Source organism: Perca fluviatilis, chromosome 21 (assembly GCF_010015445.1).
Source record: "Perca fluviatilis chromosome 21, GENO_Pfluv_1.0, whole genome shotgun sequence".
Lineage (NCBI taxonomy): Eukaryota > Metazoa > Chordata > Actinopteri > Perciformes > Percidae > Perca > Perca fluviatilis.
In genome coordinates this window covers 13,773,971-13,788,346 of record NC_053132.1, presented here as the reverse complement: position 1 = coordinate 13,788,346, position 14,376 = coordinate 13,773,971, and the positions used below count along the sequence as shown (strand labels likewise).

General features: G+C 42.4%; 1 protein-coding gene and 1 pseudogene across 1 annotated transcript; both read right to left on the bottom strand.

Moving 5' to 3' along the window:
* Positions 1-166: 166 nt before the first annotated feature.
* LOC120551674 (phenylethanolamine N-methyltransferase-like) lies at positions 167-2,480 on the bottom strand. Its single transcript, XM_039789164.1, has 3 exons — positions 2,318-2,480; positions 1,459-1,669; positions 167-605 (listed from the first exon to the last, which is right to left on the bottom strand). The coding sequence occupies exons 1-3, from the start codon at positions 2,478-2,480 to the stop codon at positions 167-169; spliced, it is 813 nt and encodes a 270-aa protein (XP_039645098.1).
* A 1,637-nt stretch (positions 2,481-4,117) lies between these two features.
* LOC120551605 lies at positions 4,118-6,965 on the bottom strand (annotated as a pseudogene).
* Positions 6,966-14,376: the final 7,411 nt, after the last annotated feature.

Here is a 14,376-nt window from a genome sequence, read left to right as displayed (position 1 = left end):
CAAATATGTGTGAGTATTATTATTAGCATCACCAGTAGCCCATTTTCTCATTGTCTAATGTGCTAAACCTTGCATTTACCTCGGCCTAATCTACAATATTTTCATCTGGATACTTACTTTCTCACTTTCATATTTAATAGCCTTTATCTATCCTCTTTTCTCACACTTACTCCTTCATTGCCTTTACAAAAAACTCCCCATGCGTGTCATCAAACAACCCCCTCATGTCCTGAGGCAATGTGTAAACCTCCAGCCTGATCAGGGTGTAGCCGCTCTCCTTCAAACTAGCACAGACCTGGGCCTCATTCACTGGGTTCTGAGGGATCTTTAACCCAGGCTCCACAGAAAAGTAACTCATTCCCAGAGATCCGATGAGCAGGAGGTGGCCACCAGGCCGCAGGAGCCTCCCAATGTTGCCCAGGGCCCTGGTGAAGGCAGCCAGGTCAGGGCTGGCACTCTCCAGACAGAAGCAGGACACGAGACAGTCGGCCCCTGCTGAAGGAAGGGCATCAAGGGCCAGAGGCTGAGGGCAGTGCACGTCAATGGGGACAATGTCCATGATGACCTGACGTAGCTTGGCAGCCTTCTCGGTCCATGCTGAGGGCCTGTTAGAGACAATGAATAACCAAATTAGATAAAAAAGCTATTGTATATGCACACAGCATGTATCTGCACTAGTTATGTAATGCATACTGTGTGTTGACTTGGAAGCACACTGCATTGCATGATAGTGATTTAGGTGTTCATTAGCTGTGGGCATAGCTCTAGGGATGACATTGAAGGTCTGTTGGTCACTCGGTCCACCACTTTGGTCCTGATTGAAATATCTTAGCAACTTTTGCATGATTTGCCATGGAATTTTTTCACTTTTGCTGTGAAATATTTCTACATCTACTGGATGAATTGGTCCAACATTTGGTACAGACATTCGTGGTTCCCATATCATGTATCCTTCTGACTTCCTACTCTGACTTTTCATCTACAGTAGCACCAGGTCAAACATCTAAATGTGTCCATAACTTACTACTTTATGACCAAATTACAAAACTAATGATGTCATCAGCCTCAACTGTACTTTGCACTTTTATTATTGTCACAGTAGGCACAGTACAAGGATGACTCATAGCTCAAGAAGAGGGCCAGAATAAAATGTGAGATCTTGTGACCCTTGAAAGAAGATGACGGAGTCATTTTTAGAATTGTGAAACCAATTATGAATGAAAATGGTGTTACCACAAGGATGGAGAAAGTAGAAAAAGGAACTCTAGAATGCTATGTATAAATCGATGTAAAGTGAAAAGAGTAGCATTCTTATTTTCTCTCTATAGAACAGCATACATTACAAATATAAACCATTTCCTGAAGATGATACTAGTTAAACATTGAGTCATTCGTAGTGAGTGATATTTCAAGATATCTCAAGTCTTTAAAACTGAGTTTATAGGGATCCGGTCGTACCGTCGTCCCTCCAGCTTGCAGACGTGCTGCAGGAATGGTGTCCAGTCCAGGCTGCAGCCTCCCTCGTCCTGGAGCCAGCGCCTCAGTTCCTGCCTGTTGACCTCCAGGAAATCTGTGAGGAGCACCTTGTTGAAAACCTCACAGCCACTCATCACCTGGTACAAGGTGGGACCCGAACCTATGTCCACCAGCAGCTCACCACTCACATCGCCTGGAAAGGTCAGAGAACGGAGAAGTAAGACTCTGAGAAAGAGCTAATTCAGAGTTCTTTACCAAAATGACTTGATTAATATGCAGTTTCTATTCTGATATCTCAACAGATTATTGTATGATCATAACTTCCGAATATTAATAAAATGAAAATGATTTTAGGGAAGAGTGCTTGGATTATAAAGAAAGATTGCAAAGAGGATGAGAAAGGACAGGCAAATGTTTTATGTGAAAACTTCAAAAGGTATCTGGTATTAGCATCTGTTAGGTCTAATCATACTTTGTTCTTTATTCTACTTCATCACCTTAATTCTTCAACAATTTCATTAAATTTAAATAAAAAATCCTTCAGACTGTTATAACTACGGATAGTGTCACATACTGCATTCTGGAATCACTTGTTGCACCATTTTGCTGACATTATATCAAATTTCTGAATGAAGAACTTAAATCAAAATCTAATTATTAGTGTTGAATTAAACATAAATATATTATTATTGCAACCAATTACCTATTTTGATAAACAACAGCAATGTAAGAGATTATCATCGTAATCTGGCAATATGATTAACTCAATTTAAAAGCTTTTTATTGAGCATAAACTGTTTTTGGAATGAAGTTTACATGACCCATCACCCCGTCTCCTTACCTTCAGTGAAAGCTCTATGCAGGCATGCCAGTTTCCACGGCATAATGCTGTCCTTTCTTTCCAAATCAGCCAGTGGTGGAGTGTAGTAATTCTGCAGATACGCTGCAGGATCAAATCCCTGGTAGCAGGATGCCACTCCATTCTCTGCTCCCTTTTCTTCCATCCTCCTGTTGTCTTTGTGACTCTACCTAACACCTCTGTTTAGTGGTCAGCCTTCAGGTGCACCGTCAACCGCCTTATATACCTGTGTATATCTGGGTGTGTCTGTGTCATTTTGTGTGTGTCTGTGCTTTGGGCTACTCTGAGTTTCATGGGCAAAGATAGCAATCCTGTTTTTGGGCCACGGTTGCATTCCAATAGCATTTGTTCTGTTCATGTTCCCTGCCCTGAGGCGCTGATACCATCAGATCAGGGGGGCTTCCTCCAACACTAGAACCACTAATGGACTCCTCACATGTCTTCCACCCACCACCAGTTTGAAAGACAAACAGGTTTGTCTCCATCTCCATGTTGCCATTTTACTTTAATGATATTGAGTGGCGGAGAGATGGGGAATTGTGAGTAGTAGCAATGGACAGGAAAAGTTTCTTATGTTGACAGGCGATAGTAGATGATTACAAAGTCAAAGATTATCGTACAGGGTGCAGAGAGAAGCCATATTTTGAGTATCAATACATTTTAAAATATAAATAGATTCACAATGTCCATCAAAAAGGAACTAAATGATAGTCAAGAGAAAGAATGAGCAAAGATAGATGTTGGAAAAATGTATTTACAATGACTTTCAAAGATACATAACAGCTACAAATGTATGCACTATACAGGATTTACCCTTTTATACTTTATCGACAGGAATTGATAGGTCAAACAGCAAACAACCACCCACGAATAGTCTATAAACAAAGCATCAGGCTGTCTTTCACATCAACAGTCTCACGACAGTTCGTGAAATGGTCACGTAATGTTTAATCTATTGATTCGTGTACACGGACACATTTATCTCGTTTTTTTTTCGTGACAGTCATCACGTTTTTTAAACTAATGCATTTCAATGGGAAGCATCTTTCGTGATCACAGCACGATTCTTCCTGTCAGTCGGGCGTGAAATGAACACGATCGCTGAAAATTCCATGACGGGGCGCGGGACAACAACGGGACGGTTGGGTTTAGTAAAAGAAGAATGGGATTAGGACGTGGTGTGTGGTTGTGCTAATTGTGTGTAGTGTTATGAAAAACCGGTTCTTGTTTTCAAAATAGTGTTTAAGCAATCGAAAAATACTGCAAGTGTAATATGCTGCTGTTTATACTGTTTAAACCTCTTGATTAAACAGATTATCTTCTTAAAAACAGAAAAATTTAAAGTCCCAGGTCTATCAGACGGCTTACAACTCACCACACCTGAACCAGGCGATCAACTTACAAGAAGAGAAAAGTTGACATTTAATTGCCTCCTGGCCTGCAGCCTATCTACGTGGGAAAGAAATGAATGTTTAACAGTGTTTGACAGTGGAGTGATCCATTTCCAACATGTGGAGGTAAATCAATGCTTTTCTTTTCCCCTTGCTCTTATCTAGGAAAATTATGGAAAAATATGATCAATGACCCAACAGTCAGATGTTTCTCACAATCTCACAACGCTTGATTTGCTCTATTAACCCTGTGTTTTACATTTTAAAAAATTATGTTTGTGCTGTACTATTTTTTTCTTCTTCTAGTATATAGTAATAATACTTAGTGTTTCAAGTTTCTGGTATAACATTAATTCAGCTTAAAGTTAAATAAAGTTAAATTAACACATCTTTAAAAGGGTTTGAACAAGACCTGAACATTAAAACCTTCACGAAGGTATAGGATGTATTGCACAAAAAACTCCCCAGACACGTCATCAACCCCCACCCTCATGTCCTGAGGCAATGTGTAAACCTCCAGCCTGATCAGGGTGTAACCACTCTCCTTCAAACTAGCACAGACCTGGGCCTCATTTAATGGGACCACAGGGATCTTTACCCCAGGCCCCCCAAAATAGTAACTCTCTCCCAGAGCTCCGATGAGCAGGAGGTGACCACCAGGCCGCAGGAGCCTCCCAATGTGGCCCAGGGCCCTGGTGAAGGCAGCCAGGTCAGGGCTGACACTCTCCAGACAGAAGCAGGACACGAGACAGTCGGCCCCTGCTGAAGGAAGGGCATCAAGGGCCAGAGGCTGAGGGCAGTGCACGTCAATGGGGACAATGTCCATGATGACCCGACGTAGCTTGGCAGCCTTCTCGGTCCATGCTGAGGGCCTGTTAGAGACAATGAATAACCAAATTAGATAAAACAGCTATTGTAAATGCACACAGCATGTATCTGCACTAGTTATGTAATTCATCTGCGTGTTGACTCGGAAGCACACTGCATTGCATGATAGTGATTTAGGTGTTCATTAGCTGTGGGCATAGCTCTAGGGATGACATTGAAGGTCTGTTGGTCACTCGGTCCACCACTTTAGTCCTGATTGAAATATCTTAGCAACTTTTGCATGATTTGCCATGGAATTTTGTACAGATATGCATGGTCCCCAGAGGATGAATCATAAGAGCTGTATGATCCCCTGACCTCTCATCCAGTGCCACCAGCAGTTAAAAGCTTTCACTTTTGCTGTGAAATATTTCTACATCTACTGGATGAATTGGTCCAACATTTGGTATAGATATTCATGGTTACCAAATCATGTATCCTACTGACTTCCTACTCAGACATGTTTCATCTACAGTAGCACCAGGTCAAACATGTAAATAAATATTTACAAAACTAATGATATTGTCATCAACATCAGCCGTACTTTTCACTTTTATTATTGTCACAGTAGGCACAGTACAAGGATGACTCATAGCTCAAAAAGAGGGCCAGAATAAAATGTGAGATCTTGTGACCCTTGAAAGAAGATGACGGAGTCATTTTTAGAATTGTGAAACCAATTATGAATGAAAATGGTGTTACCACAAGGAGGGAGAAAGTAGAAAAAGGAACTCTAGAATGCTATGTATAAATCGATGTCAAGTGAAAAGAGTAGCATTCTTATTTTCTCTCTATAGAACAGCATACATTACAAATATAAACCATTTCCTGAAGATGATACTAGTTAAACATTGAGTCATTCGTAGTGAGTGATATTTCAAGATATCTCAAGTCTTTAAAACTGAGTTTATAGGGATCCGGTCGTACCGTCGTCCCTCCAGCTTGCAGACGTGCTGCAGGAATGGTGTCCAGTCCAGGCTGCAGCCTCCCTCGTCCTGGAGCCAGCGCCTCAGTTCCTGCCTATTGACCTCCAGGAAATCTGTGAGGAGCACCTTGTTGAAAACCTCACAGCCACTCATCACCTGGTACAATGTGGGACCCAAACCTATGTCCACCAGCAGCTCACCACTCACATCGCCTGGAAAGGTAAGAGACTAGGTAAGAGAAAGTAAGACTCTGAGAAAGAGCTAATTCAGAGTTCTTTACCAAAATGCCTTGATTAATATGCAGCTTCTATTCAGATAGCTCAACAAAGTTATTGTAATAGCTTCCGAATATTAATAAAATGAAAATGATTTTAGGGAAGAGTGCTTGGATTATAAAGAAAGATTGCAAAGAGTAAGAGAAAGGACAGACAAATGTTTTATGTGAAAACTTCAAAAGGTATCTGGTATTTACAGAGCCCCCCTGGTCCCACTTTGTAAAAAAAAATTAATTATAACTATCTCGTGGCCACGAGATAATTCTTCTTCATATTTTATAGCCTATATTTATACTTTTTACATGTATATATGTCACAAAGTGGAGCCAGGCAGCCAGAGTTTTCTTATGTTGTATATAGTGTGGTGTTTTGGTTTGCCTGGCACAGAACGGAAGACTCCTCCCAGCGCACCTGAGGCAGATCTCATCAGGAGAGATGCTGGAGGAACACGGAACGCGCTCCAACACACCGGGAGCGCAGATAGACGGGCCGGACAGCGGAGCCGGAGCCGGAGGACAGCTGTGGATGTTTGGCGGATCGGTGCGTTGGCGCCGGGAAAAGCAGAGTGGACGTTGCGTGCTGCTGGCCCTCTTCCCCCCTCCCTCAAACAGAAAAGGGTAAAGACTGTAGTCCCTTTCTCTATAGACTGGTTGAAATCAGATTTTCTATTTTTGCCCAAATCGCACTCGCACAACGCCAATGCGCCGATCCTCAAAACATCCACAGCTGTCCTCCGGCTCCGGCTCCGCTGTCCTGCCCATCTATCTGTGCTCCGTCCTGCACTCCTGTAGCGTCCCCAACGTTTCTTTTTCGCTCTCTATACGCTCCTCTTTCTTCCTTGTGTCTCAGCCATTCATTATCAAAATCTATTTTAATAAACACCAGCAACATAAGAGATTATCTTCATAATCAGGCAATATGTTTAACTCAATTTAAAAGCTTTTTATTGAATACCTGTTTTTGGAATGAAGTTTAGCCTACATGACCCATCACCCCGTCTCCTTACCTTCAGTGAATGCTCTATGCAGGCATGCCAGGGCACAATGCTGTCCTTTCTTTCAAAATCAGCCCGTGGTGGAGTGTAGTTATACTGCAGATACGCTGCAGGATCAAATCCCTGGTAGCAGGCTGCCATGGCCGCCACTCCATTCTCTGCTCCCTTTTCTTCCATCCTCCTGTTGTCTTTGTGACTCTACCTAACACCTCTGTTTAGTGGTCAGCCTTCAGGTGCTTATATACCTGTGTATATCTGGGTGTGTCTGTGTCATTTTGTGTGCGTCTGTGCTTTGGGCTACTCTGAGTTTCATGGGGGCTTCCTCCAACACTAGAACCACTAATGGACTCCTCACATAGCTTTCAGGTCTTCCACCCACCTCTCAGATGCCCGCCATATCTCCACAATCATTCTAAAGGGCCTTTTACACGCAAACAATAGACCAGTTTTGTCTCAGGAAGCCATGTTTGAAAGACACAAAGAGGTTTGTCTCCATCTCCATGTCGCTATTTTACTTTAATGATGTTGAGTGGCGGAGAGATGTGAGTAGTAGCAAGGGAAAGGAAAAGTTTCTTATGTTGACAGGCGATAGATGATTACAAAGTCGGAGGTTGTCGTACAGGGCACAGAGAGAAGCCGTATTGTTAGTGTCAATAGAGTAGAATGTGTACAGTTGAGACTGTTAAACGTAACTGATATCATCACAAATGTTATTCTGTGCCCTAAAAACTGCCATATTTCATGGTATTGTGTCATGCAAGGTCATTGCAAAATCTAGAGATACAGTTACGAGGAGGTAAAACAGGTACAGTTGATACACCCTTTTTAAGATGTGTGCAGTCACCTAGTTCATTTAAAGAGCATATGCAGATGGTGTGTGTGTGTGTGTGTGTGTGTGTGTGTGTGTGTGTGTGTGTGTGTGTGTGTGTGTGTGTTTGTGGCGGTGTGTGTTGTGTAGCCTGTATGTGGACTTTTTGTTTATGTTTATGTTATACCTGTTGCAGGATGCCCCGCTACAGAGCTAGGACAACGAATAGGGGAGTGCCAGGATACCTATTAGAGACGGCCTCAAAAGTGGTAGAGGAGGGCATAACAATTAGGAAGGTAGCTGAGAAGTTCAGGATTCCTGTTCCTTCACTAGCCCGATATGTGAAAAAAAGGCGAGAGCTTGCTGATGAGGTCCCAGGCCTGCTGCCCTCAGTAGGGTACAAGGGCTGCAATGCAGTTCTTACTAATGACCAGGAGCTCAGCCTGGTGTCTTATATCAGGACAGCAGCAGCCTTGTATTATGGGCTACCCCCCAGAGAAGTAGGAATACACTCAAAACCAACAATAGGGAGAGACCAGGTTAGGCACAATGACAAATAAACCAGTATTACAAATCCATAACAGATGTTTTGCTGCACATACATTTTCTGTAGGCTGGATGTATTTTTCAACAGCCTTTAACTTCAAATCATTAAATAATTAAATTATACATGTAATATCTTATAAAAGTACAACTGCATTATAAACTAATTTTGTTTTTCTTTATCGTTGTAGCTTCAGAAGTGGCTTTTGAATTGGCCGATTTTTACAGATTGCCTTTTCCACTGCAGTGGACTAAAAATGGCATGGCAAGTGCAAGTTGGTTTACCAACTTTATGCGGAGGCACACTATTCTCTCAGTGGCTGGATGATGGAGAAGGATGTTGTTGTCTTCTTGCAGCATTTTGTACACTACACCCGGTCAACAGAGGAGAGCAAAGTCTTGCTGCTGTTGGATAATCACAGTTCCCATATCTCAATAGAAGCTATAAACTTCTGTAGGGCCAATGGTGTGGTTATGCTTGCACAAGTCTGTCTACGGTCCATTAAAGAGGCTCTTCAAAGAGACAGTGTCTGTTCGGTGTGTTTGGTGGTGTCGTCCGTCCAAGGAGCTGTCGGCCTTCATTTTGGCCGACCTGACTTGTTGCGTTGGAGGGCGGGCAGTCAAACTCAATGACAAATCTGATTGGTGGAGTGCTAACCCGGAACTGACGAGCGGAATGAGCGTGACTAAGCCTCTCAAATTCTGACGAAACTTAAGGCGGACCCCTGGCTAAATGACACCACAATGGCCCTTAGACAACACTGCAGACAAGCCAAACAAAGGTGGAAGAAGGACAATTTACATGTATCACTGGGTTTATTAAGGGACAGTCTAGTCGCATACCAGAAGGCTGTGAAGGTGGCGAAAATGCACCATCTCTCTTCTGTCATAGCTAGCAGTTGCCATGAACCAAGAGTGTTATTTAACACTATAAAATCTGTCGTGAATCCATGCACCTCTGCTTCGACAGAGGTTTCAACCAGTACCTGTGAGAAGTTTCTCTGTTTATCGACAAAGTACATCTGTCAGGCAATACGCCAATGTTAATTTTAATGTGTTTGTACCTGCTGCTCCTGTGTACTCTGCTGTGTCTGAGGAATTTAAGCCAGTTTCTCTGACGTTGCTTACTGAGGTAGTGCAACACATGAAACCTACCAACTTTCATTTTTTCATTTATTTATTTCAGGACAATGCACATTTAATGAACATGTACAGCAGTACACGTAAAAGTGCCAGATTGTAGCCCAAAGGCTAATTTCCATCTGTAGTCCCATTTGGCAGATATAAATTACAATAACAGGACATAAGATAAACACTATTAACATTTGCTATATAAAACAGGATGAAACAGGACAAATTATTAGTAAATGTTAAAACAGAGACACAACATACATATGCTTCACTAAGCTAATACGGTACAGCATACAAGAGTAGGGGTGACCCATACTTGGTTAGTTCGAAGACAAAATATATACAGTAATAACATTTGTTCTATGAAGCAAGGAAAAAAAATGAGAGAAAAGCAAACAAGACAATTTATTAATAAGTGTTAAGACGAAGACGCAATTCATATATATATATATATAAAAGTAAGTGGGTAAATTGTCTGGAATCTGGCAATATAATAGCCATTATGGTGGGATACACTGGCTAAGAAATTTACAAAAATGTCTGTGCTGACATAAATAGTTTTCATGAGAATACATTATAATTTTGGCCCAAAGTTGGATACCATGTAGAAATTTTTTGCAATTTCAAAACCGGATTACCCGGGAACCGCTTGTTGTACTGATGCATGTGTTGAGTGAAGAGTTTGTGAGATATTTCACAGAGAGTAATGGATGTGCAGAGATTTATGAAGAATGCAAATATGGACTTCCGGTTTGAGAGTTAAGATGGAGTAGACGCACTAAGTGAGAGCTCCGGTAAAATACAGTTTTACAACATCCCGCCCTCTAACTTTTACAACGGGTTCAGTTTATCCTTTACTTATTTATCATTTCTTTAGGAAAGTTTAGCCAACTCCCTAAATGGCTTCAAAGGGTACAAAGTCGAGCAAAAAGGAGGATGCTAACGTTAGCTTGGAGGCTATAACTACGCTACTCGAGCAGCACCGAGAGGCACTGGCCACCGAGTTCAAAACTTCGTTTGGTCAGCTCGACTCAAAGTTAGACCAAATTAAACTTACAGTGGAGGACCATGATCAACGCGTCTCGTCCCTGGAACTTTCTGCAGAGGACCTGTGTCAGCGTGTCGTAGACCTTGAGAACATTTGTTCTACTTTACGGAGTGATAACACCAAGCTAATGGCCAAGGTGGCTGACCTGGAGAGCCGAAGCCGGCGACAAAACATACGCATCCTCGGTTTACCAGAATCCACTGAAAGCGGGCGCCCAACTGAGTTTTTCTCTGATTTACTGCGGGAGGTTTTCGGGAGCGAGACGTTGCCAGCCCCTCCAGAAGTCGACAGAGCCCATCGCTCCCTAAACGCTAAGCCGGTACCCGGCCAGAGACCGCGGCCAGTTATTCTCCGCCTGCATCGATACCAGACGAAGTATCTCCTCATCAGGGAGTCTCGGCGGAGAGGGAAGCTCGAGTTTCGCGGCAAACCAATTCAGATCGTGGAGGATTACAGCCCTGAAGTTCAGAGCCAGCGAGCAGAGTATAGGGACGTCATGGCAGAGCTTTACAGACTGGGACTAAAGCCTGCGCTACTTTGAGTCCATGAAAAGCGCTATATAAATTCAATTTATTATTATTATTATTATTATACCCAGCACGACTCCGCCTCACGTTGTCCGGTGGAGCACGAAAGTGGATAAACTCAGCCGAGGTGGCGCAAAAATATATCGACATCCTCCCCAGGTCACCTAAACCCTTATAAAGACCCTGTCAGAGGACTTTTAACCCATTGGATGGGAGGTAACATCGTATAGCCCTACTTAATGGCAACGCGTCCGTTAAGGTCTATGTAATTGCCTTTTTACTAGGATATCGGTAGGAAATGGCTACACTCAAGTATATGTGCACTTTGAATTAGAAACTATTATTTTTTGTGTGTGGGCCACTACTACATTATCTAATCTTGGACCTGTATGGGTGTTGTTGCGTATTATATTTTTCAAAGAGTGTTAACCCATGTGAGTTTTCCGTTTCGTAGACTGATTGTTCAGGGCTTACACAGTTATTACAAAGTTGATATTCAGTCCTTATAGCCATATTCCTTGGAGTCTATTTGGATAAGTCAATATATTACTATAGAGGTGCTTAAGTTTACTTTCAGTACATAGCTGGAGAAACCGTTTAGCTTTAGGCAGGAAGGTTCGATTTGTAAAATGTTTGTATAAGAGCTTGCTGCTTTTTCCTTTTTTAGCAGCTTTCTTGGGTAGGGAGGGGGGGTTTGTCACTGCCAGTAACACTTTAGCAATATATTTAAGCACATTATTTTACACTAGCCACTTTCAACATGCACAGACCTGTTTCGGCCTGCCATCTGGTTCATTGTATCTACAGTACAACTTAACTTTTGTATTTATTGTGCATGGATAGACACCTTAATCTAGTGAGCTGGAATGTCAAAGGTCTTAATCATCCTGTTAAGAGAAAGAAAGGCCTTTTCTCATCTCAAACAACTCAAAACAGAAATAGCCTTTATGCAAGAAACTCATATTCGTAGCGTGGACAGTGGCCGTCTCTTGTCGGGTTGGGTGGGGCAGGGGTTCCACTCTTCCTTTCAGGCTAAAGCCAGAGGTGTTTCAATCCTTATCAGCCAGAACATTTCCTTTGTGCCATATAATGTGCTATCTGACAAGTTTGGTCGGTATATAATTGTGGCTGGAAAATTGTATACCCTAGTGGTATTTGTCAATGTATATGCCCCTAATGTTGAAGATGTAGGTTTTTTTGAGCGGTTATTTTCATTACTTCCAGATCTAAACACATACTCGATTATACTTGGCGGTGATTTTAATTGTTGGTTGGACCCCCATTTAGACCGATCCTCTACCAACCCCAGTGCAGTGAGTAAATCAGCTTGTTTTATCCGAACCTTTCTCTCCAATTACGGTGTATGTGATGTGTGGCGCTATTTACACCCACAAGATAAGGAATTCTCTTTTTTCTCACATGTTTACCATACGTATACTAGAATCGACTATCTCTTCCTCGATAACCAACTTGTACCCCTGGTGCATTCCTGTGAATATCAGAGTATTGTCATTTCTGACCATGCCCCTATTTCTCTGGCCTTGTCCCTTCCTAATCTCCCTCGGAAGAGTAGGCAGTGGCGTTTCAATTCAACTTTGCTCTCTGATGATAAGTTTGTGGAGTTTGTCCAGGGAGAGATAGCCTTTTTTCTTTCCATTAATATATCCCCTGAAACTTCTAGCTTGATGGTATGGGATGCCCTAAAGGCTTACCTCAGGGGGCAGATTATATCTTACACAGCTCGACTGAAGCGGCAATCCAATAAAGAGCGTTTAGATTTAGCTCATCAATTGGGTGAGATTGAAAAGAAATATGCGCACACTCAAAATCCAGCTCTTTATAAAAGGCGAGTGGAACTCAAAACCAAATTCGACCTACTCGCTACTCACTCAATTGAACGCATACTTCTAAAAAAGAGCGAGGCAGAATATTTCACAAATCCGCACATGTGATGGCCGGATAACTTCAGACCTTTTGCAAATTAATGATGCTTTCAAAGATTTTTATTCACAGCTTTATACTTCAGAATCTCAACCGGATCATAAGGTAATGCTTGACTTTCTGAGCAGTCTCAATATTCCCAAAATCTCAACAGATTTAAAGGGAAGATTAGAAGAACCGATATCACAGGCAGAAATAGCTTCAGCCATTTCTTCAATGCAATCAGGCAAGTGTCCGGGCCCTGACGGCTTCCCGGCTGAGTTTTTTAAAACATTTTCTACAATTCTTTCCCCACAGTTTTGTTCCGTTCTATCCGAAACCTACGGAAAAGGCTCTCTCCCTCCCTCCTTTGCCGAAGCCTGTATCACTCTTATTGCCAAGAAAGGTAAAGATCCAACCAAATGCGCCTCCGACAGACCCGTCTCCCTCCTAAATACAGATGCTAAAATTTTTAGCTAAGGTTCTAGCTCGGAGACTAGAGATTGTCCTCCCTACTGTTATATCTGAGGACCAAACCGGCCTTGTTAAGAACAGGCATTCTTTCTTTAACGTGCGTCGATTATTAGATATCATCTACTCTGCTTCTGAGGAGGTCCCAGAGTGTGTCATGTCAATTGATGCAGAAAAAGCATTTGACTGCGTCGAGTGGGTCTATCTATGGGCGGTCCTTGCCGAATTTGGTTTTGGAATGAACTTTATCTCATGGATCAGGTTGCTATACTCTCATCCCAAAGCCTCAGTTCGTACTAATTCTCAGTTGTCCAAGCCATTCGACCTACATCGTGGAACCCGCCAGGGGTGCCCTCTGAGTCCCTTGCTTTTTGATTTAATCATCGAACCCCTCGCTATAGCCTTTCGTGGCTGTGAGGACATAGCTGGTGTTTGGAGGGGGGCACACAGCAAAAGGTCTCTCTATATGCAGATGAACTTTTGCTTTTTGTCTCAAACCCAGACACCTCTATGCAGTTTGCTCTGTCGCTGTTCAATCATTTTAGTCAATTTTCGGGTTATAAGATAAATCTTGGAAAAAGTGAACTGTTTGCCATCAACTATGAAGCACATGCCTCATTTACTAACTGCCTGCCATTTAAAATAGAAAAAAACAAGTTCTCATACTTGGGCATTTTGGTTACGAAGAGATTTAAGGATCTCTTCAAAGAGAACTTTATCAGTCTGTTAAACCAGGTCAAACAAATGCTAGCACAGTGGTCGCCTCTGTCAATGTCTCTTGTCGGCCGGATAAACTCACTCAATTAAAATGGTTATTCTACCAAAATGTATGTACCTCTTTCAGGCCTTACCGGTGTTCAACCCAAGGTCCTTTATTGACCAGCTTGACTCAGTTATTTCCTCATATATATGGAGAGGTAAGCGACCTCGTCTGAATAAGTCCCACCTTCAAAAAGCCAAAGCTGCGGGTGGCCTGGCTCTTCCTAACTTTCGCTTTTATTACTGGGCTGCTAATCTGCGCTGCCTTGCATTTTGGTCCTTTTTTCACGGTCAGCCCAATTGCCCCGACTGGGTAACCATGGAGTTACATACAGATGAGAATATATCCATACCTGCACTACTTGGGTCCCCACTTCCATT

Coding starts and splice junctions, on each gene's coding strand:
- LOC120551674 (XM_039789164.1), bottom strand. CDS start 2,480: ATGGAAGAAAAGGGAGCAGAGAATGGAGTGGCATCCTGCTACCAGGGA. Junction 1,670..2,317: donor GCATAGAGCTTTCACTGAAG/GTAAGGAGACGG, acceptor TGACCTTTCCAG/GCGATGTGAGTGGTGAGCTG. Junction 606..1,458: donor TGCAAGCTGGAGGGACGACG/GTACGACCGGAT, acceptor TGTCTCTAACAG/GCCCTCAGCATGGACCGAGA.